Source organism: Mytilus galloprovincialis, chromosome 2 (genome assembly GCF_965363235.1).
Source record: "Mytilus galloprovincialis chromosome 2, xbMytGall1.hap1.1, whole genome shotgun sequence".
Taxonomy (NCBI): Eukaryota; Metazoa; Mollusca; class Bivalvia; order Mytilida; family Mytilidae; genus Mytilus; species Mytilus galloprovincialis.
In genome coordinates this window covers 43,927,895-43,953,643 of record NC_134839.1, presented here as the reverse complement: position 1 = coordinate 43,953,643, position 25,749 = coordinate 43,927,895, and the positions used below count along the sequence as shown (strand labels likewise).

Below are 25,749 nucleotides of genomic sequence, written 5' to 3'. Positions count from 1 at the left end.
TCATATATATCACTCAAACATGACGTTCTCGAAAAATCTCCCCCTCAGCTATCATAGCTGAGGGGGAGATCTCCCTCTTTGAAAGTTTCAGAGGTTGGCAGGTATGCATATCTCAGAAATGTCCATTTCTATTATGTTCAGATATTTAGCTGTATAAGAATAGATATTTTGATAAGTTGACAATGAATGAAAACATGTTTTTTTTTTGTTTTTTACAACAGTACCACCACAAAAAACTACAATGGCAGGTGGTTTCCATAAAACTACCAAATTGGCTACTGTAAGTGGATCACCGATCAAGAGAGTGGCAAAATGTTATGAAAATATGGACACAAAAAATTGTCCTGATTCCTGTACAGATGGACAGTTCTGTGATGGGCTGCACTGTGTACAGAAGTCAGAATGTACTTGTAAGATTGAAGGAAAGATTGTCAGGGTAAGTAACTCAAGTGACCAATCATGCTGTGGGAATTTTAATGCAAACTGAAAATTTTTTGACATTAAACAAGTTACATTTTGGGATTGCTGAAATTAAATTGAAAAAGTGATGAGAACAGATGTTGAATTTTTAGATCACCTGCCCCAAAGGGCCTAGTGAGCTTTTCTCATTACTTGGGTGTCCGGCGTCTGTCGTCCGTCATTAACTTTAACGAAAAATTTCTCCTCTGAAACTACTGGGCCAAATTTAACTAAACTTAGGGTGCTATAAACAGTTTCTTATAATAAGCTAGGGGTTATTCCCCGACAAAAAATAGCCATAGAGGGAAATCCCTTTTTATATTAACATAAATGGTGAAAAAATATCATGTTTTTTTGTATTTGATTGTAAAAATGATTTTATTAGCTTCAATTAAAACAGGTTGAATGATTAAAATAATTTAAAAAATTAGATTAAATGTACATGTTTTGAGAGACAACACTGTAAACATCCTGTTTTTTTGGCAGTGAAAATTACAACTTATTTGCAGCCTGTGTAGCTATAGCTCTTTTCGGAGCAGGCGAACGTACCCTGAAATGAGAATTTTTGAAAGACCAGGTTAAAATCTATGAAATTCATACAGTTTTGATTATGTAAAATGTGCCTGTATCATGTCGACATGGGTATACACATGACCTGATTTAAGTTTTTTTATGTTCAGATTAGGCAATATTGTCCTCCCCTTTCTCTGGATATAACTTTTTTATTATATCAAAAGTACACTATATTTTTATTTCATTATAAACTAGAGAAAATTCTGCTTCCAGTGATATCTAGTTTTATACAAGTATCTTTATTAACCATTCCACCACTAAGGGTCACTTAGGAATGGTCCCTTAAAATATGACGTCATAGAAAAAAACTGATGATTGCACCTTAGCCACAATCATCATTGGGGTATGTAGTTTAAAAAATGTGCCAGATGACCCTGCCTTCATACCAAGATGGCCGCCATGGCTAAAGATAGACTATAGGGGTATAATGTAGATTTGGCTTATTTCTCTGAAACCAAAGCATTTAGAGCAAAACTGACAGTGGTAAAATTGTTTATCAGGTCAAGATCTATCTGCCCTGAAATTTTAAGACAAATCAGACAATCCGTTGTTGGGTTGCTGCCTCTGAATTGTTAATTTTAAGGAAATTTTGCCGTCTTTGGTTATTATCTTGAATATTATTATAGATAGAGATAAACTGTGAACAGCAATAATATTCAGCAAAGTAAGATCTCCAAATAAGTTGACTTACCAAAATTGTCAGTTGATCCCAAAAGGAATTATTGCCTTTTAAAGTCAAATTTAACAAATTTTTTTTAATTTTTGTTTAATGTTCTCCTGAAACAACTGAAACAAATTTAACCAAACTTTGCCACAATCAGCATAAGGATATCTAGTCTAAAACATGTGTCCAATTACCCTGCCTGTCAACCAACATGGCAGACATGGCAAAAAATAGAACAAAGGGGGGAAAATGCAGTTTTTGACTTGTATCTCTGAAACTAATGCAAAAGTACAATGGTGGCATTATTTCATGCATCAATTTTAAATAAAAAATATCAGGTGAGCGACACCGGCTCCTTGGAGCCTCTAGTTAAAGTAATCCATGATTTAAATGAATAAAGTATAAAAAAGAAGATGTAGTATGAATGCCAATGAGACAATCTCCACAAGAGACCAAATGACACAGAAATTAACAACTATAGGGATAAGTACAGCCTTCAACAATGAGCAAAGTCCATACCGCATAGTCAGCTATGAATGGCCCCGAAATGACAATGTAAAACAATTCAAACGAGAAAACTAATGGCCTTATTTATGTACAAGAAATGAACGAAAAACAAATATGTAACCCACAAACAAAGGACAACCACTGAATTACAGGCTCCTGAAAAAAATGTTTGTTCACACTAGTTTTAAAAATTATCAATGTTTTTAATCCATTCTAATAATTTTAATATTTATATATTAATAAAAGTAGATGTAGATTAATCTTCAATGAAATAATACCGCAAGTTTTTAAGCAAAATACATCAAGAGGCTAGCATACGTTTAAGTTATAAAAATGCTCATACAAGATTGCAAGCTTTTGATAACCTCCAGTTTTTGGCAAGCTGTGAATGACTCCAACAGCAAAAAATAAATATTTTAATCCTCAGTAAAGTCCAAATCTACCAATAATCTACTATATTAATCCACAAAACTATTCCTGCCCAGATCCTCTCTTATTATATGTTTATGGATATGGCCAGTGGTACCAATAACCAGGTGGCTATTCCTTTGGTGCCCTAACCAAATGCTGAAGAGTTACAGTGTAGACAAAAGCACTTGATTTTAGTCCACTAATCGGAGTTAAGTAATGGGACCGAGACTTAAACCAACTGGTTATTCTATAAAGTAAAATCTGAACAAACACAGGTTTGGAAGAAGAATCACAGTTTAATATTTTCTTTTTGCATATTCAATAAGCATTATAAACATGTTTACAAAGAAAGCAAAATCAAGTTGAAAAAACTGAGTTACTGATCCATACAAAAAGTACATAAAAACTGTTAATTCTTTAAAACATTACTACTCTTTTAATAAAACACTATAAAAAATATGCAAAGCTGACTCCACTAATGTAACAATATCTGTTATAGATAATATGTATAGCAAATATAAATAGATGTCAAACAAGGGAGTGGAGGGTGGGCACAATTTTTTTTAAATTACTGCTAACAGCAAGCACTTCTTTAAGAATAATTAAGTGTGTGTGTTTAAAACATTTAAATCCTGCCAAATAAGTGCTGATCGGTAAAGTCAAAACTAATGAGCAATCTCATTGGTTAATAAGTATGATCTCACAAAACAAGCACATGCAGAAGTGACTAGGAACCCCCTTGCTGATTTCAGATTGGATAATAATCTGAACACTTTAGTGCCCCTGTATAATTATAACTTATTTTCAGCATTCCAAAACCTATTGTGTCTTAATAATCTATTTATATAAAATAGTTCCATTATTTAAAGTAATGAAATTTCATTGGCACTACATGTCATAAACTTAAGAGATCATGGATATGTCTGACAAAAAGTCAAAACAACAGTTGCCAAAATCCTTTGAATTGTTAGCTCAGATTGGCATTAACCTGTCTTTTATGTTTTGTATATTGCAGCCTGGAGGCATTGCACAAGGAAGACAGTGTGCCACATGCCAATGTATTAATGGAGAAAACAAATGTATGCCAAAATTTTGTCCTCCCTGTCAGCCTGTAAGTATTTTCAGTTTTGTATTTTGTTTTATGGGGTATATGTTCAAAAGTAAAGACATCTAGGGTAAATATGCAAATGTTTACAGTGAAGAAAAGTCAATACATCATTGAAGTGTTTTATTCTCAAGCAGATTGAAAAAAGTATAACAAAAATACTGAATTCTCAGGTATATTAAAAAAAGGAGAAGTCCATAACAACTGACAAAATCAAACACTATCAACCAATTGAAAGAGGGAAGAACAACAGTCATATATTTCTGACTTGGTACAACCATTTTAGAAAGAAAATGGTTTATTAATTAAAACATATTTTATAGTTGTTTTTTTGCATACTAATGATATGTTAAAAAAAGTAATACCTGTTTATATATATGGAATGGACTTATTCTTCTTTTCATTTCATAGGAAGAAACTAAATATGTGAATGTAACATCCTGTGAATGTACATGTAAGACATGTGCTGATAACGAGTACCGGTGTGGTAACACCAGGTGTATACCAAAACCATCCCGCTGTGATGGAATCATTGACTGTGACACAGACGAAGTTAATTGTGGTATGTCTCACATTCTTGTAATTGTGATTATATAATCTTGAAAACTTAGAATATGAAACCTTTCTTTTTGTCATAGTATTTTATCTGTATTTTTTTGGTCTGGAAAATAAGCGTTTACCTTTAATTTATATATCATTAGAAAAAATCAGTGCAAGCTAGACTTTAGGACTACTTGAATTATTTTTATGCACTGAAACATTATGTTGATAGTCTTGATTAGTTTGTGATCATTTTTTCTTTCTTAGGAGTTCCAGTGACCAATTAGTAACTAATCTGTCTCTGTGTTACACAGGTGCTCCTAGAAAAGAAAAAATAACTTAGAGAAGAAGAAAACAATATTCTAGAACACTGATGATTCAAACATTTCTCAGTGATACTAGTTTGTAGTATTTCTGGTTTTTTCTTCAAAATTGCGAGTCAAGTTCTGTCTCTGTGTAATACAGGTGGTCTAAGAACAGAAATAACTAAGAAAAAAAATCTAGAACTTTCTGATGATTTAAAACATTTCTTCAGTGGTGTGAGTTTGTAGTATATATTTTTTCAAGTAGTGGGAGTTCTGTCTCTGTGTGACTCAGGTGCTCTGAGATTAAGGAGGAATTTTCTAAGAGAAGACGAAAACAATCTAATGATGAAACACGTTTCTTCAAGACTGTTATTGTTTTTGAGTGGTGCGAGTTTGATAAAGTGATGCAAGTTGTAATAATTAGTGAGTGTTTTTGAGTGGTGAAAATTGACCATTTGCTGAGTTGTCATAAATTGTATATAGAATTAAATATACAAAACCATGCACTTCCGCCTGTTTACAAAATGTAGACCGTAATGAAACAGCTATGGAACTTTATTTGGAGTTGAATTATTTAAGCTTTGCTAGTTAGAGCAATTACAATATGAAGTTATAAAGTACATTGTACATAACATACACAATCTATTTATTATTACCCGTATATAATACTTCAGACGATCGTTGGCTTTAACAGAGACAAACCGGCTCAAATATTTTGGTCCACAAACTTAATATAGTATAGACATACTGTATGTTTATAAATAATATTCACACACAAATAGATGAACAAATTGAATGTTTCTGATAATCACCAACAAATGAATTATTCCTAAACAGTTGTAGTACCTCAATTTACACCACCTGGAATTCCAACACCATCACCCACATCTGGTAATGGTGGTAAACCTGAAGTAAGCCCAGGATCAAACACAGGATTGACCCCAACACCTTCTCCAACACCAGTAGATAATAAAAGTAAGTTATCATTAACACTTTTATTTAGTATTTTTCAAACTTTTAATTCTATGGTTAAGGGACGACATCAAAAGTTCAATGTAGGATAAAAAACTTAATTCACATAGTTTTTTCGCTGACCCCCCTACCCCCCTTCTTAACTTAATTTGGGAAAAATTGATTTACCTATATGGATATATGTAAAATCGATTTTATATGAACAAAACTTTCAGCTATGTTGACCCCCCCACCCCCAAACTATTCGATTTAAGTTTTTTATCCTACATCGATCTTTTGATGTCGTCCCTAACACTTTCATAGATTCAAAGATTAATTTATTCATCTGTATATATTTGTATTGAACTGATAGGAAACATCTACGAAGGGTCATTTTGAAAAAGATGAGTAATTATACAGCTTTGTTTTCTTTAATTTTTACATGACTTTTTAATAAAATATTAAAAGTAAAGTAATGAGATATGACCTTGATATACACCTTTCTTCTACCTTAGATCATAATGAGACCAAGTTTAATTGATGATTTTACTTTTTGTTGTCCCCAGTTTTTGTTTATATTCTTCTTTTCTGCATTATGTCAAACATCTGTGAAAATGGTGCTCATTAAAATAGGATAATGTTATCTAGTATTAAATTCTGGGACCACTTCAGAAGAAAGTTTAGTTCACCAAATATATAATGCTACAAAAATAAGCAACCTATGGGTTAAAAGGTTAAATTTTATTATTCAAAATTGAGGTTTATCATATTTGTCAAACGTTAACTTTACTATTAAACACCTTTTATAAAACAAAGACTAATTGACCAGGGTTTTCAGGAACAACATGCTAATATTTCAGCATCTCCAAAATTAACATTTTTCCGGAGTGTTTACAAAATGAGTGAACGTGCAGTTAATGTTGATGCTTTAAGAAATAGATCAGATCGATCATCATTGTGTAAATTAAGAGGTAGTGCTCATAACCTTGCCATTGAGGGAGGAAGATATTTAAAAGTGCCCAGACTGATCAAAGAAGTTTTGAAATATGTAAAAGTGGCAAAATTGAAAATAAACAGCACATCTGCAGATCTGAGATAACGCCAGTACCAGAGAGACTTTTATATTCAAAATGTCTAAAATTACAGAAAAAAGTATAACCAGATTGTGCAATAAAAATAAAATAAAGCTTATACTTAATTATAAATCTAACACGGCACTAAAACTATCTTCCTCTTTCGTAACAAATTGTTTGAATGCAATAAGTAATTTATTCAAATAGATTTTCATCAGACCATTAATTTTTTATTCACATAATTGTTTGTATTTTACTACCATGTTTATCCATACAGTCATTACCATCTATGATGAAAAAAAAAATATGCCACTTTGATATATTTTTATACAACCACAAACATTATTTTGGGATCAAATAATGCTATGATATTGTCGTTGTTGTCGTCATCCAAAGACACATTTGGTTTCCAGACAATAACTTTAGTTCAAGTCAATAGATCTCTATGAAATTTTACAAGAAGGATAAATGCTACACAAGGAATGTATGGATTGATTTTGGGGTAATGATACCAAAAGTTTAGGAATTCAGGGCACAAAATCAAGCATTTTTGTAGTTTATGGAAATTAACTTTTAAGTGTGTATGTGTATGGATCTATCTGAAATTGTACCACATGGTTCCATATCACAAAGGGAAGGCGGGGATTGAGTATGGGGTAGTTGTCCCAAAAATGCAGGAATTAGGGTAAAAAAAAGGTGCTAAAAACAAGCTTTTTTATAATTTCAAGAAGAAATTTTCTATTACACAGTGTTGCCCAGTAGATGTTTAAGATCTCTGACAACATTTATTTTGTTTCAGAAACCTATATTATGTCAAAGTTTGATCACAATCCAAAAATAAGTATCAAGCTTAAATATTGTGTCCAAACTTGTCCCAACTGTTCAGGGTTTGACCACTGTGGTATTAGGCTGTGCTCAGCGAAGTATTTTTTTTTTCTTTATTGTAATCAGTTTTTTGCTTTTTATAAAGTTTCTTTCTAAAGAAATTAAAAAAAAACATCATTCAAGGGAATTGACTTTTATTCAGATTCTGTTAACAGTTTCAACCTTGATTACTGATTTGTAGATCTTATTGTGATAATTAAACATATCTGCTGGTTAAATTTTTTCTCTTTCTATGATGATGTCTGCCAAAATTTGATGATAACCATCTTTCATGGGTAATAACTCCTGTCAGCGGTACTCAGTCAATTGATAATTTCTGTCTTAGTGACTTTTTTGGAGGTTTTTTTTACTGGTTTTCACAAATTCTCTCTATGATAGTTTCTACAACAACAAAAACACAAAAAATGAACACATTCAGTCTTTCAAAGGCAATTACTACTAAGAATGGTTTAATTAATCAATGTTTGCATGTCAACTCTTGGTAGATGTTATTTTGCTAAACACTTTTGTTTTAGCAATTTCTCTCCATCCAATATGATTTCTGCATAAATTAAAAAATGAGTCTTCCGAGGCAATAACTCTTACACAGGATCAATTAAAAATTCATCCATTTTGGCTCATCTGTAGATCTTATTGTTTTGATAATTTTTACTGCTTAAAATTTCTCACTTTCTGTTATATACATAATAACGAAAATCTACAACATTTAGACCAGGTGATCCAATTTAGGATAAATACTTAATGAACAATTAGCACTTAATATTTTTACTAAAATTTCTGCAGCCCCATGTGTTGATAAATCATGGTCGCCATGGGTAGACGAAAGAAATCCAACAACGTATGCACTTGGTGACAAGGAGAAATCTGGTCTTGAATATCAGAAAGCTTCAGGATTCTGCAGTGGAGGAACAATTCACAAGGTTGAATGTTGGAGTACAGATATTGGGGCTTTCCACTACTCAACAGGAGAAGTTATGAAATGCACACCAATAGATGGAGTAGTCTGTAACAATGCAGATAATTTCCCAATGACATGTACTAATTATAAGATCAGATACCAATGTACTTGCAGTAAGTATAAAAAAAAACTCTTGAAATTCTTTTCTTTTCAATTCTCAGTTTTATTTCCCAATTTTTCTAAAACTTTATCAACAATCATTGGGTCATCAAAAAAGCTACAATTGTTGTGCACATTGCTAGATTAGCATATTTTTATTTTTCATTTAAGACGTCTATAGCTTATTGGAAAACCAACTAATAATCTCATTGAAAGACTTGCACTGTTTGTTCCCACTGAAGTTGACTTTGAACTGTTCCAGAAAAAGGTTACCCCTGGTGTTAGGAGTTTACTGTTGTATATTAATTTTTTCTAAATTAAACTTGCATCTTAAACATATTTGTGTCTAAGTCTGACAAAATGGGCCCTGATGCGATAAAATGTAATTTTGTCTATGACAAAAATTATTGTTCGCTGCCTAAAACAATATTATTTCACTTATTATATGACATGTACAGCTTACCATGTGTGCATTTTTATACGACCGCAAAAAAAAATTTTGCGTCGTATAATGGTATGATGTCATCCTCCTCCGAAAAGACACATTTAGTTTCCGGACAATAACTTTTGTTTCAGTGAATGGATCTCTATAAATTTTTAACAGATGGTTCAATATCATTAAAGGAAGGTTGGGATTGATTTTGGGGGTTATGGTCCGAATAGTTTAGGAATTAGGGGCCAAAAAAGGGCCCATATAAGCATTTTTCTTGGTTTTTGCAAACTAACTTTAGTATAAGTAAATAGAAGTCTATGAAATTAAAACACAAGGTTAATGACCACAGCAGGAAGGTTAGGATTGATTTTGGAGTTTTGGTCCAAACAGTTAAGGAATTAGGGGTCCAAATAAACATTTTTCTTGGTTTTCGCACAATAATTTGAGAATAAGTGAATAGAAATCTTTGAAATTTTAAGACAAGGTTTATGACCACAAAAGGGAGGTTTTGATAGATTTTGGGAGTTACGTTTTAAACAGTTTAGAAATTTTGGGCCAAAAAGGGCCAAAATAAGCATTTTTCTTGGTTTTCACACAATAACTTTATTATAAGTGAATAGAAATCTATGATATTTGAACACGAGATTTATGACCACAAAAGGAAGGTTGGGATTGATTTTGGGTCCCAATAGTTTAGGAATTAGGGGCCAAAAGGGTCCAAAAGTAAATTTTGTTTGATTTCAACAAAAATTGAATTATCGGGGTTCCTCGATATGCAAAATCTAACAATGTATTTAGATTCTTAATATTTGGTCCCGTTTTCAAATTGTTCTACATTAAGGTCCAAAGGATCCAAAATTTAATTTAGTTTGATTTTAACAAAAATTGAATTCATGGGGTTCTTTGATACAATGTATGCTGAATCTAACCATGTATACAGTGGCGGATCCAGAAATTTTCATAAGTGGGGGCCCACTGACTGACCTAAGAGGGGGCCCGCTCCAGTCACGCTTCAATGATTCCCTATATAAGCAACCAAATTTTTTCCCAAAAAGGGGGGGCCCGGGCCCCCTGGGCCCCCCCTCTAAATCCGCCTATGGTATACTGAGCCAAAAAAGTTTAGCAACAAAAATGTGAAATTTTATTTTATTACAAAATCATAACAACATATAATTTTAATAATAACAAAATCGAATTATGACATGTCAGAAGCAACATGAATGTTTATCACTCACATTCATTAGGATTTTCTTTGTATGGAGCGCGGGAGGGTCAAAATGCGGAAATGAGCATAGTGTTATTCAAAATCATTTTTTCAGATATGCCCTAACTGCACCAATGAAGGACTGGCAGGCACACCAGCAGCTGCCCTTAGTCAATTTATACTCTTGTGGCCGGAAAAAAACTTGTCACGTGTTGACGTAAAGTGAAGGTAGCGCTCCTCCCTTGACAATAGTTTTTTTTAGTCTATGATTTATCGACCCATCCTATGCAGTTGAAATTTGTTGATATCTGTTTGTTTGTTTCTAAACGGTTGCCTTATGCACATTAAATCGAGCCATGATGTCAGCAACACTCATTCCGGCATCAACCATTCCAAGAGTTTCCTGAAGGTCAATTTCGGGGAGGCCTGGTTGACGCCCCATGCAATTTTTTCAAAGGTGTATGTGTTTTTCTTACCAATGGTATGTTTCTGAACGTTAGTGAAAAAGAAATTTTTAATATCGTTTTAAAAGTACAGGTACAGAAGGTAAAACATCAATTACACGTGCAAAGCTGAAATGGCGCGAAATCAATCACCAGGAAAAAAGTATGACAGTTTTAAATTACAGGTAAAACTTAGGATTATATCAATGATATTTAAAAAAAAAAAAATTCCAGAAACAACAAAAAAAAAAAAAAAAAAGTGTTGCTAAACTTTTTTGGCTCAGTATATTTCGATTTTGGATATTAGACCGTAATAGGTAAATGTCCAATTTAAAAGTTTTAAAGTTTAAGTTCTTAGACCACATTCATTCTGTGTCAGAAGCCTATGTTGTGTCAACTATTTAATCACAATCCAAATTCAGAGCTGTATCAAGCTTGAATGTTGTGTCCATACTTGCCTCAAATGTTCAGGGTTCAACTTCTGTGGTCGTATAAAGCTGCGCCTTGTGGAGCACCTGGTTCTAATTGTCTTTAAAATTATTTAAGTTGCAACATTCAATTTCACACGATTCAGTATTTTAACCTTTACACACTCCTTAGCGGATTCCGACTTCCTATGGCAAAGCTTTTGTCCCAACTAGGTATAAATGATAGACACTTGCCTAAGGTTGCCTGGACCCAAAAGGCTTAGGTGGGTAAAGTTACAGAACTTTTCTATGGCCATGGCGTTGTCTGTTTTTTATGTACACAAATGCATGCCAATTTATGAACATACTATTTTTCGAAACCAGTTGAGATATCATCATGAAATTTTGTATTCATTGTAAGCACATTAGTAGCATTGAATGAAATGCAAAAAAACTGCAAAAATTTATTAATCTCATCTGAACCCATTTTCTCAGTCACAGTCACTTTTAAGCATTATATATGTGGCCAGGGGATAATTAGATGAAATGTTGGGAGTCCAAAAGAGTAACTACAAACACCTCCTTATACTTTTCCCTGTCATATTTTAGGTAGTACAAATAGTACAAAGAAATTAAATGTATCAAGATCAGCAGCAATAACTCTTTTCACCAAAATAGTTAGAATCAAAATTGATTGTAAGTCACATTGGAATGTTTTATGACAAGATCTCAAGTAATTTACCTGCTCATTAGCATGATTTTTGTGAAATGAGTTGTAATTTTTATAAATTGCCTTATTCAAACTATCTGAAAATTTGTCATATTGCATCAGTTGGAATTAATATTTATTTTCCTCAGGCCATAACACACCACAATTGGATACTGGTACAACATCTATAGCTGCAACCACATTACCTACTGGACCTATGTTCCCTGATAGTTCACAAAATCATAGTAAGTAATTTATAAACAAAATCAACATCTGATTGAATTTTTCAGGACTTTTTATGCCCATGCTTTAGGCAATTGGGAATTAAAGTTTACCCTTGACTCTCTTTCCCTTCATCCCTCTTCCTGCCTGTTCCATTTTTGTTGCACTCTTACTTAAGGTTTTATCAAAACAGTCTATTCAGTCGGAAAGCTGACCCCGGTTTGCCCCCATTTCTTAAAGCAACAATGGAGGTCATGTGATTACCATATATGGGCATTTTTTTACCAAAAAAAGTGAAGCCCGTTTTTTTAAATTTGTAGTTTTTTGCATGAATTAAAACTAATTTGCTTTTAGGTGAACATTCTTGAGTATGTACAAAGTATATTTATCAACTCAATAATGGATTAAACTCATTTTTTCTCTCAAAATGTGTCTTCAAAGACTAGGTGTTGACCAAAAAAATCTGTCATAGCAAATTAAAATCGTAATTTTCTTTCTTAACTTCTCGGGAAGCTATTCTTGTTGGCACTCTCATGAACAAATTATTATTATATTAAGCACCATATGCTGTTATTTACATATGGATATTATTAAAATAATTTTATTAAATATATTTTAAAACTAAAGACATGTGTAAAAAAAAATAAGAGAAACACATTTTAACACTTTTCAGAACTCAGTCTCAGTGAAATAACTTCAAATAAGCCCTATATGGATGACTATGTGCCATATAAATTTATAATATTATTATTCCAAGACTTAATTTATATTTTGGTAAGTATTTTTACTGCTGCAACCTAATTATTTCAACACAGAAATAAATTTCTACTACATTAATGCAAGGGGTAGCCAAACATCATGAATACTGGATCAAGACAGGATCAAAAATAGGAATTCCTTTTTATTACTGATACCTGGTCTTACCTTTTTCATTTTTAGAAAACATTAAAGAGATTATAATGAAAGTATTCTGAATGTAAATTCTTCATTATTTGAAATAATAGGAAATTAGTTTGCAATCCTTGTATGAACAAACTAAACATATATTTAACAATAAATTTGGTCTCATTATTAATTCCTTGCAAGTTCTAATGAATGGACTCACATTATGAAAAAAAAACCACTAAACCAATAGTTAGATAAATGGTTCTAATCATGAACTTAAAATAGATAAGAACATAAAGACTCTGTCTAATATTTTTCTTTTTCTATTTAAAAAAATAATAACTATGCATTTTTATATTTATATAAAAGTATTTCAGAGCAGTTTCTGAGTGCTAAGTCAACAATTATGTTTTAGATCATATGTCATAAATAAGTCACATTTCAGTATGAACATGCTTTGAATGCAAGTCTGAAAGAGATTGTTTTAAGTTCAAATTTAGGACAGGACTTTTTATGCCCCACCTACGATAGTAGAGGGGCATTATGTTTTCTGGTCTGTGCGTCCGTCCGTCTGTCTGTTCGTTGGTCCGTCCATCTGTCCCGCTTCAGGTTAAAGTTTTTGGTCAAGGTAGTTTTTGATGAAGTTTAAGTCCAATCGACTTCAAACTTAGTACACATGTCCCCTATGATATGATCTTTCTAATTTTAATGCCAAATTAGAGTTTTTACCCCAATTTCACGGTCCACTGAACATGGAAAATGATAGTGCGAGTGGGGCATTCGTGTACTGAGGACACATTCTTGTTTAATTTTATTTTTGCAGGATTGATCAGAATTCCTTAATCACAAAAAAATATATTATCATAAACAATGAATGAATGAGTTTTGTTATAGTCATCTAAAGCAGTTAAGGTTGTGCACAGACAATATAAGATTTCCTTACAATGTTTAAGTTAAGTCAAACATTTCACTGACTTAAAGAGAATAATTAATCCAGTCAAATATTCACAGCTGAACTCGCCATTAATTTTTCAAACAATTGTGTTCAGATGCAAGGTGACATTGATGTGTAAGACCAAAAAACTACAATGTCAAAAAATGTCTTTCTTTTGGAATTTAGTTCAAACGGGGTTTCCTAAGGGGTGATAGAACGTTATACTTGATTTTTTTTTAAACTTTTGAGATACGTATTATTAATTTTTTGTATAGTATCTTGTTAATCTGTGAAAAAAAGAAGAAAAAATAACAAACATTTCGCATCATTTATAAACGACAATCAACGGCATTAGGTAATTGCTAAAAGATGACCAATTTGACATTTTAAGCATTATTTTCTTTTGACAATAAAATCAATGCTTAAAAAATCGAAAGAAATCTATTTCTGACCCTAATGGCAAGTAGGAAACACAAAAAAAGAAAAGCTTCCAATTGGCTCCATTTTTTTTCCGCGAAATTAATGCAATTTCACAATAGCAGGTTTTAATATCAGTCCAATTGTTGTCTTAAGAAAGTAGCAACAACAGTCGTTTCTAAGGGCTTGCTTTCCGAATGTATTATTTCAACTTTGAATTATTTTTAATTATGGAATTTGCATAATTTCTTGTGCTTGAATTTTTTATAATTTCCAGGTTTATTCTGTATTTTATTGTTCGGTGTGGTGCACAACACTTTCTTTTACAAAGAAGAATGCATATTTTCATTAGAATGTACTGTGCCGTGCACAACACTATCTATACAAAATTCATTGTATGGAAAGTGTTATGCAATGCTTAAAAATTATAATGCAGAATAAACATGGCAATCGTTAAAAAATTTGAAATTTTGAAATTATGCAAATTCCATAATTAAAAAGAATTCCAAGTTGGAATAATAGCCTTTTTCAGGCAAATTTTATTAAAATGGTACACAATTAATTGAATCAAACTCACAGACAGTAGGAATTGGAGCGTGAGTCGCTCACCATTTTAGAGTTAAGCCTCTTTATAACTTGGAAATTTACACATTTTTCCATTTCCTAATTCTTACCATCTTTCTCATCCAAATTTTATGAAACTCATACAAGTTGCTTAGAACTAAAACTAATAGACAAAGTTTGAATTTGGGCGGTGAGTCATATACTGTTCATGAGTTATGCTCTTCATAACTTGGTAAATTACATTTTTTTTTTGTTTCTGCACTCTTAACTTAAGTTTTTCTGATCCAAATTTTCTAGAGTTATGCCCCTTTATAACTTGGCTATTTCTTTGGTTTTCACACTTTACTTATGTTTTTATCTTGCAAATTTTATGAAACTCATGCACAATGCAAGAAACATTACAAGCAGAGAGAGTTTTTTTTGCAGTATGTCATTAACATTTCTACAGTTATGTCCTCTATAAATTAGAAAATTGGCATTTATTATCATTCAGTAGGATTTATAAATTATAAAAGGGAACAAAAGTTCATGTTTTGTTGAAATTCTTTGTCAATAATTTTCAATTGTAATTTCATATTTATTTGCACACATATGGAGAAAATACCACAAAGAATTGATGTGACTAAATGAAGGAACATAAAACATTTAATAGTATTAACTGTAATTTGGACTGTTTAGTTGCTGAGTAAATTGCAGTAAAGCATAGAATGATAAATATTTTTTGTTATCTTTTAGGTAGAAGACATAGGGACCAAACAACAACAGTCTCAGGTAATTCTTATAAGGATTTCTTAATTTATAGTTTATACACAATACACTCATCTTTTATAAACTATTTCAGCAGTCAGTTTTCTCAGTCTATTCTTAGGAACTTACATAACTATTCATTTTTACCTTATTTGGAATAGTGCCCTAGAGAGGAGTAAGAGTATTGTTGATCCCAACAAGAATTATTGTGAACCCAATTGTACCTCTCCATAGATTCACCTGATAGTTACCTGTCCATTTAAACTTTAGGCAGTTCTATTGTCCCATTGAACAAATACAATTTGTATTGTTCTCTGTGTAGTTTATTCACTCAGACCTTTAAATTTCTTGTATGAGAAATCTATCACTCATTGATTAATCTACCTGAGTAAAAAGTTTATCTGCTAAATAGATAGAAATAACAGGTCTACCATTAAGAATGCATGTGATTTTGTGTTTATTCAATTTTGATAATATTTTTTTTTCAATCTGTTCAAAATAAACACTAATTTAATCCTAAAATGTTAATTTTTAAAAACATAAGTATTGTTCCTATCAAAATTTTCATTTTTTTTTAGTTTTTGTTAAGTTACAGAATACTTTTAAGAAGGCCTTAAGGTGTAATACCAACATTGATTTTCCCCTATTAGTCTTTGTTAAAGGAGTATGTTCGATAAGGTCCTAAAATGGCCCCCTTTTTTAGCGTAAATTTCAAATTCGGATTTATTGACCAATATCACGATAAATTATGGCTAATACATTGACTAGATAGGATATAAGCTATTTTGTTGAAAATTTTACGTTTCTGCGATTCATTATGACGTCACAAGTTGTACTCATATTGATTTTTCATGAAAAAATCAATGAAAATAGGTAAATTTCCAAAGATTATTTGACAGGAAACATAGAGCGCATACCTTGACAACAAAGATCTTTTAAAATAATGTTTGTGAAGACATTTAACATGTCTTATTTGAATATTATTAAGCTTGTCGACGCCTGCACTCTATGTTTCCTATTCCTTTATTTGATTGAAATCCAGCTGATTTTGTCAAATTTCACCAAAATCCCTTATCTTGACCTTTTTTGGATGTAAAAATCAACGTGTTAGAATTAAACTTTGACAAAAACAGCTCTGTTTAACTTTCTCACATGTCTTTAAGGCAACTTAAAACAATTATTGTCTTGTAACCATGAACTTTATAATTGGGGCCAAATATGGCACTTACCGACCTTACTCCTTTGCACTTTTCAAAAAAATGTGTAGAATTTATCTTTGTTTCCAATAAAGAAATACTTGGCATGAGTAAAGTTTTATCCTGTCCAGTACTATAGAAAAAAAATCACATAACATTTCATTACATATAAGAAAATAACCATCACTGGAAGTTAACCAATCAAATTTCTCCCCTTATTTTATCTGTGTACAAGGTTTAGTCACCATGTAACCTCAAGATTACAAAATATTCTATAGAAATCCCAAATAAAAAAATAATGGTGCTTTGAAATACCCAAGACATATGTTTATGACACAGAAATCTTTTACTGCAATAAAATGTAGGATTAATTACCTACAACTGTCAAATTCAAGGGAATATTTTTTTTCAACCTATTTTCGTATACAACCGGATGTGACATACCATGATTTGGTGGTATTACACCTTAATATAAATATCATAATTTTTAGAGTTTGTATGTCAAATGATTTTTGAAATGTAGGAATAATGTTGAAAATTTTGTCAGAAATCAACTTTTATTTATGTTTGCATAAGTGTTTACATTCAACAGATTGAATATATATAAATATAAACTCATATGCATTTTTTTATAATGGTAAACCTGTTATTTCTATCTATTTAGCAGATAAACTTTTTACTCAGGTAGATTAATCAATGAGTGATAGATTTCTCTTAGAAGAAATTTAAATGTCTCAGTGAATAAACTACACAGAGAACAATACCTGTTGTATTTGTAAGATGGGACAATAGAACTGCCAAAAGTTTAAATGGACAGGTAACTATCAGGTGAAAAAGCACTTTGCAGCATCAGATCTATGAAAGCGGCGTTTTGCATTTGCGCCGATCTGCATTTCATTTGCGCCGATTTTTTTATTTCATTTGCGCCGATTTTTTTTTTCATTTGCGCTGATTTTTTTTCAGGTAAATAACAGATGAAATGATATAAGAAGATGTGGTATGAGTGCCAATGAGAAAACTCTCCATCCCAGTAATGTTATTTTCATTTATCATCAAAGACCTCTTCCGTTAGCCAGTTGTACACATGTTATGAATTGTCAATCATAACATGTATATAACTGTTGTCTCCACGTGGTTGTCTCCTGCTTAAAATCAAGAAGTAAAAACCTAAGATAAAAGCACTTTGTGTATACTAAAATGACGAATTAAAAATATATGTACAGCATTCAAATCCATAAAAACGGAATACATTCAAATCATAAATCTGTTCTTGCCGGGTATGTATAGGCAACACATCTACTATATTCCTTTCTTATGATTTCGTCTCTTCTATATTTGACGTAATTGTCATCGATTTCATTTAGGGAAAGGAATGGTAACCCGAAACATTGGGATAGCCATTTACCAATTGCAATGTCACTTGATTTGTCTTTACACTCTGTGCTCAGCCAATGTAAAAGTATGAACTTACCAGGAACTTACCTGTAAATCCAATTAGGAAAAATATAAAATCGGCGCAAATGAAAAAATGAAATCGGCGCAAATGAAAGAATGAAAATTTTCAAAATCGGCGCAAATGTCATACGCCCGAGACGCCCCTATGAAAGGTGAGAAAACACCTGTTGATAACAAATTGCATAATTGTTTTAACACATCTAAAGTAACAGACTGTCTATTCCTAGAAATGTCCTGTTGAGATTTCTTGATACCACGCATGATATACTGGCTATGTTTATTTAGATTGTATTATGTTGCAGTTTTTCACTTTTCTGTATTGTGCTCATATTCATAAATATTACAAAACTCTGTATGGCTGATTAATAAGTTTGTTTCGTTCTCTGACATAAAGATAAATCTCATACATAACATGCTTGTTGTTCTAAAACATCATAATGTGGGAAGTGCCCTGCCTTTTTATCTGCCTCTGGTGCAAGTATTCTGAATTTCTGTGTCTTGTAATGAAGAAGAGAGTCTGAAATATTATTATGAATACACGGAATATGTTGAACATGATTGATAAAATGGTGTCTAGCAGCATAAAAAGTCAACTTTCTCATGATACTCTTAACTTTAGACCTGCTTTTGGAAATAATATCAACTGTAGTCATATTGTTACAATGGTACAAAAGATGCATTATGCTCCAGTACACAAACCATGACTATATTTAAAGTTCAAAAAATGTTTGCTTAATTTCCATAATTTCTATAGGAAAATCCCCCTGAAACGACTGACTTTTGTAAAAAGCTGCACTGATTCCCCTGCTTTCCTTGTTTTTCTATGGTAGTCCATACTTTCTTCTACTTTTTATCAAGATTCAAGATTTTATTGTAAAGCAACGCTCAGACACATATATGTGTAACATGAGGTACATATATACAATGATAAACATGATTTATAACACAAAGGTAACATTCGAAAAAAAAAAAAAACAATAAAAACAATAAAAAAGAAATAAGACAAAATATAAGAAAATAAGACAAAAAAGAAATAATTCATACAAATTAATATACATATCACAATAAGTTATTCAGCTTTCTGATAAAAGATGCCACCTGTCTATATAAATTAACATTGCAGTAAGATAACATTACAGATAATTTCTGCTTACTTGGATGCTTCGTATAATAACTAGGGATATGTTGTTCTCTAAAACAAACCAGTTGAGGAGACTTGCATATAAAAAGATAGTGAAATTCGTCGCCTACACTCTCTTTACATATGTGACATTTTCGGTCCTCTGCCGGAATATTGTACCAACGCCCAGTTTCAATGGGAATTTTTATATTAGACGTTCTTAATTTTGTCATCCAAATTCTTGCATTTTCCGGTATTTTTATAAGATAATTTTCAAAACCAGAACAGTTTTTATAACTAGAATAAAATACACCTCGGGAAGATAACTGGACATCTTGATGCCATTTTTGTATATATTGGTCTTGTAAAACCTGTTTTATCAGATGCTTGTAGTCAGCACTATCTTGATTGACAAACACATATCCTAGTCCTGTATCATTAAATATTGATTCTATAAAGTTCAGCCATTTGAATGATTGACCGCTATTTTGCATTAAACTTAATAATAATCTATACATATTACTACTTAATTTGTCACCATGCATTATTCTTCTCCAAAATGATGTCATTCTTATTTTAACTTTTATTTCTAATGGAAATCTGCCTAATTCTCCATATACCATATAGTTAGGCGTTGAAGATCTTACTCTTAGAATACGTTTACAAAAATTTAAGTGAATTTGTTCTAAAATTTTCAGGTTTTCGTATCCCCAAATCTCACAGCCATATAAAAGAATAGGCTCTACCATGGCATCAAACATTTTAAGCTGTAAATCTAGTGGGATGGCTTGATTTTTAATACTTTTGTACAGTCTGTATAATGCTTTTTGTGCTTGATTAACCAATTTTTTCTTCGCCTCCGTAAAAGTACCATTACATTTAAATATAAGGCCAAGATATGAGTAGGTATCGACTAATTCTATATTTTTGCCTTTTAAATTTGAATTTCCGTCGCACTTTGCCTAAAGTTACTAAATACGATGCATTTTGTTTTTGTAACATTAACTTCCAGTTTCCATAATTCACAGTAGTTCTGGAAAATATTTAGTGCATTTTGCATACTTTCTGCAGAATCTGCCATAATGACGGTATCATCAGCGTACAGTATGGCAAACAGTTTCATAATTGAATTTAACTCATTTTGACATTTTTCTTTTACTATCTCAAGGGGACATCCACCTAAATCAATAAAGAACTTTTCTATGTCATTTAAAAAAAATTGAAAAGAGAAAGGGAGATAGATTTTCCCCCTGTCTTACACCAGTTAGTCACTATCTGAAAAAAGACGACCATTTGCTATAAAAAGATTACATCTTTTACAAAAATCCAATAATTTTGTTCCATATTTGTTTACACGACCTGTATCTTCATTAAATCTTTGTAAAATATTATTTTCTTTTAGTATAGAATAACTAGAAGTATTATCATTAATTACATCTTCTTCAATTTGTAGTATTTCTTGTAAATTTATATCATCATCAACATAATCCTTCAAAGAAGAAGTTCTAGCATTGAAATCCCCTACGATCACAATATTTTTGATACCTTGAGAAAATATAAACAATTCTTCTTCAATTTCAATAAAAGATTCATCAGATGAATATTTTGAGAACTCAGGTGGAACATAAGTACAACCAAATAGAGTATGTTGATTTAGGGGGGATATTTGTTTTGAAATTTCAATCCATTGAACAAATTCAGAATCGGACTTTAAAAACCGTAAATATTGTTTAAGCTTTTTTATGCCCCACCTACGATAGTAGAGGGGCATTATGTTTTCTGGTCTGTGCGTCCTATCGTCCGTCTGTCCGTTCGTTCGTCCCTCTGTCCAGCTTCAGGTTAAAGTTTTTGGTCAAGGTAGTTTTTGATGAAGTTGAAGTCCAATCAACTTGAAACTTAGTATACATGTGCCCTATGATATGATTTTTCTAATTTAAATGCCAAATTATAGTTTTGACCCCAATTTTATGGTTCACTGAACAAAGAAAATGATAGTGCAAATTTCAGGTTAAAGTTTTTGGTCAAGGTAGTTTTTGATGAAGTTGAAGTCCAATCAACTTGAAACTTAGTACACATGTGCCCTATGATATGCTCTTTCTAATTTAAATGCCAAATTATAGTTTTTACCCAAATTTCACGGTCCACTGAACATGGAAAATGATAGTGCGAGTGGGGCATCCGTGTACTGTGGACACATTCTTGTTTTGAAAATAATAAGGATACCTCCTGATTTGTTTTTATGCCCCACCTACGATAGTAGAGGGGCATTATGTTTTCTGGTCTGTGCGTCCGTTCGTCCGTTCGTTCGTCCGTCCGTCTGTTCATTCGTCCGTCCGTCCATCTGTCCCGCTTCAGGTTAAAGTTTTTGGTCAAGGTAGTTTTTGATGAAGTTGAAGTCCAATCGACTTCAAACTTAGTACACATGTTCCCTATGATATGATCTTTCTAATTTTAATGCCAAATTAGAGTTTTTACCCAAATTTCACGGTCCACTGAACATGGAAAATGATAGTGCGAGTGGGGCATTCGTGTACTGAGGACACATTCTTGTTAAATTTCCTTCTGTTTTTTGCAAAGTAGCCATACTCTCTGGGTAATTCCAGCACATCAAGGTTATCAAATTTAGTTTCTGAAAACACTAAGATATCATACTGTGTAATTAGATGGTGAAAATCAGGATTCAGTAATTTTGATTTTATACCACACACATTAAGATGAGTTATTTTAAGTTTATCAATTCGCTCAGTATTGTTATCTAAAGCGTTGCCAACGTCCTATCTTGATTTTTCGGCAGTATCCGATTCAGTACGGGTCCTTTTTGATCGTGGTGGTATTGATGGACTGTTTGCTGCTTCTCTATGTTGTGGCGTACAAGGAGCTTGTTGATTGTTAATTTCTCTGTCATTATCTGCTGGATTGATATTGATGTTTTCTGGATTGTACAGCTGACCATCGATATATAGTTTGTCGCGAACCAGTCTCGCTTGCTTCCCTAAACTTTTTTTCATTTTTCAAGATTGGGTACAGTTTGCGGCGCCTTATTTCTATCTCTGTTTGCTCGTTGATACCGAAGTTTGTATTTTTAAGACGATATGCTTGTTTCAGAACATGTTCCAATTCCTTTCTATAAACGGATCTTGCAACAATCGGGCGTGCTCCATTTCTACCATATTTACCGAATCTGTGAACATTTCCTAATGTAACCATGTATTCTATTCCTAATTGTCTATTAATAAAATTTTGTAATTTTGCCTCACAGTCCTCAGATGGTTGATACGTTAGACCGTTGAATACCAAGTTGTTTTTCATGCTAGCCTACGGCATTTCAAGTCTAGGACGGTTTCCTGCAGTTCCTTGATGATTGATTTTTCCTGCATCGTGTTTTCCTCAATCTTTTCAATATCATTTCTATTTAAGTCACATTTTTCCAAAACTTTTTCAACAACTTGACCCATGCCTTCAAAGCCGTTTTCCATTTCTTTGTTATGTTGCTGTAATTCGGCCAGACTATGTTCTGCTTGATCCATACGTTGGACAACTGATGATAACTGTTGTCTAACATCTTCAATTTTTTCGACCTCTGTTTCAATTTTTGCTATTCTGTTGTTCATTGATAGCAAAGTATTTAAAATCTTATTCAGAACCTCTAAAGTTTTTGGTTTTTGGTTCAACAACAAAAATATTTATTCAAAATTTGGTCTTGCCCTGATCATGTATTTATTACAGTATATGTTTAATATGAAATGAAACAACCAATAAGTAATCATAATGATTTAATCAATCATACAGAACAGCACATAAACAGGCAGATCATAAATAGTAAACATTAATAGCAGTAAAAAATTGGTGTAAAGAATGAAATTCACGGATCTTTATATGATGTCAATCTCTTTTATTGTAGCATGCCAATCTGGATGGTCTCCTTATATTAATGAAAATCACCCAGATACTTATGCCCTCGGTGACAAGGAAAAGTCTGCTCTTGAATACCAAAAAGCAACTCATTTTTGTGTTAATGGAAAGATTTCTAGAGTAGAATGTTGGGATGTAGATATAGATGCAGCTCATTACTCGTCAGGGGAAGTAATGACTTGTACTCCAGAAGGTGGTGTCATGTGCAATAATGCTGATAACTTCCCTGCACCATGTTCTGACTATAAGATTCGATACTTTTGTGAATGTAGTAAGTTAATGTTTTCTTGAAATAATCAAACCTCAATTGGTTCAATATTGGGATGTTTCACACATTTATTGACAGTAAAGTATTTAAACAAAGAATAACTTTCCTAAATCTAGTGATATATCTTTACTTTTTAAAGTTTTGACTTGAAGAAATGCTGATTGCTTCTGCTTCCATAATTAAGCAATGAGTGGATCAACTGGGTGAACTATTGAGAAAAAAAGGTCCCATCAACTAAATATGAGGATTAATACTAAGTAAATGTCTGTATGAACTATCTGTTATGTATACTGCAGTTGAACTTCTCTCAAATAATTTAATTGGATTAATAAAGCATTTCTATTTCTATAAAAATCCATAACTTGATATAGAATCCACATCAAACTTCAGCATGTATATTGTGCCATGTCTTATTAATAAATTAAATTCCGCGAGGTGAACCAACGCCTGTGACATCGTTTTGGTAGAGTCCCTGAAGTGGATACCTTGGTATGCCGGGTTGTCAAATCATGCAAATGAATGCAATCCTTAAATAATAATTAAAATTGACAACAACACTTCAAAAGATCTGCAATTTTATTATCTATGTCTACATGTTTCGCCTGCAAGGCAGGCTTCATCAGGACAATTTTTATACAGAAATTGAGCCCCTGAAGTACTCCAAAGTGGTGCATTGAATTTGACGTCGTCATGGTGAGAGAAACAATGAAAAGTGAAAGTAGCAATACAGAGTTATAAATAGATAAGATAAATATAGAAAATTAAAGTTTGTATACAATGTAACTTGAGTTTGTTTTACTATTATATGATACATGAAATTGTTCTAAAGGCTTGGCATCTAATAGGACGAACTTCCCATGGTTCCTACCACTTCGCAAGGCTTCTCTTCCAACCTGGCCATAGTTGGAGGTTACTACTTCCCGGCGCGTCGGCAACAATAGGAAGATTATGATCGCCGCTGTGGATAATAAAATCGTCAAAAACTGTTCCTTTGTTAATTATTTGGTGACTCTATATAATTTTTGGATCGTCTGCAGTAGTTGGTCTGTATAATGGCATAGTTGTGAATTCCTGGTTCATTTAAGATTGGCGCCCGTGGTACGTTTCTTCTGCAATCATTTATATCTGCTATCATTTATAGATGTATAGGTGGTATCGGACATCTTGGTCATCTTGATTCAGTTGTTATTTCGTCGTAAGTATGGAATATTCCTTGGTCCATGTATATGCTGGTGGCCTGTAGATCGGCGCTGTTAGCTTGGCGGTTCCTTTCGGATGCAGGGGTTCACGATTAAATAATAAATTAAATTCCGCGAGGTGAACCAACGCCTGTGACATCGTTTTGGTAGAGTCCCTGAAGTGGATACCTTGGTATGCCGGGTTGTCAAATCATGCAAATGAATGCAATCCTTAAATAATAATTAAAATTGACAACAACACTTCAAAAGATCTGCAATTTTATTATCTATGTCTACATGTTTCGCCTGCAAGGCAGGCTTCATCAGGACAATTTTTATACAGAAATTGAGCCCCTGAAGTACTCCAAAGTGGTGCATTGAATTTGACGTCGTCATGGTGAGAGAAACAATGAAAAGTGAAAGTAGCAATACAGAGTTATAAATAGATAAGATAAATATAGAAAATTAAAGTTTGTATACAATGTAACTTGAGTTTGTTTTACTATTATATGATACATGAAATTGTTCTAAAGGCTTGGCATCTAATAGGACGAACTTCCCATGGTTCCTACCACTTCGCAAGGCTTCTCTTCCAACCTGGCCATAGTTGGAGGTTACTACTTCCCGGCGCGTCGGCAACAATAGGAAGATTATGATCGCCGCTGTGGATAATAAAATCGTCAAAAACTGTTCCTTTGTTAATTATTTGGTGACTCTATATAATTTTTGGATCGTCTGCAGTAGTTGGTCTGTATAATGGCATAGTTGTGAATTCCTGGTTCATTTAAGATTGGCGCCCGTGGTACGTTTCTTCTGCAATCATTTATATCTGCTATCATTTATAGATGTATAGGTGGTATCGGACATCTTGGTCATCTTGATTCAGTTGTTATTTCGTCGTAAGTATGGAATATTCCTTGGTCCATGTATATGCTGGTGGCCTGTAGATCGGCGCTGTTAGCTTGGCGGTTCCTTTCGGATGCAGGGGTTCACGATTAAATAATAAAATTTATTATTTAATCGTGAACCCCTGCATCCGAAAGGAACCGCCAAGCTAACAGCGCCGATCTACAGGCCACCAGCATATACATGGACCAAGGAATATTCCATACTTACGACGAAATA

The 25,749-nt window shown here is 32.5% G+C and overlaps 1 protein-coding gene across 3 annotated transcripts in view; it reads left to right on the top strand.

The window, feature by feature from the left end:
- The window catches only part of LOC143063644 (uncharacterized), a 227,862-nt gene that overhangs the window by 179,630 nt on the left and 22,483 nt on the right, over positions 1-25,749 (top strand). For all 3 annotated transcript variants that reach the window (XM_076235897.1, XM_076235896.1, XM_076235895.1), the window contains 8 exons: positions 222-436; positions 3,630-3,725; positions 4,131-4,281; positions 5,402-5,539; positions 8,257-8,544; positions 11,876-11,971; positions 15,484-15,519; positions 23,168-23,449. In XM_076235897.1, the coding sequence (XP_076092012.1) occupies positions 222-436; positions 3,630-3,725; positions 4,131-4,281; positions 5,402-5,539; positions 8,257-8,544; positions 11,876-11,971; positions 15,484-15,519; positions 23,168-23,449 (1,302 nt within the window). The remainder of the gene's footprint in view (positions 1-221; positions 437-3,629; positions 3,726-4,130; positions 4,282-5,401; positions 5,540-8,256; positions 8,545-11,875; positions 11,972-15,483; positions 15,520-23,167; positions 23,450-25,749) is intronic.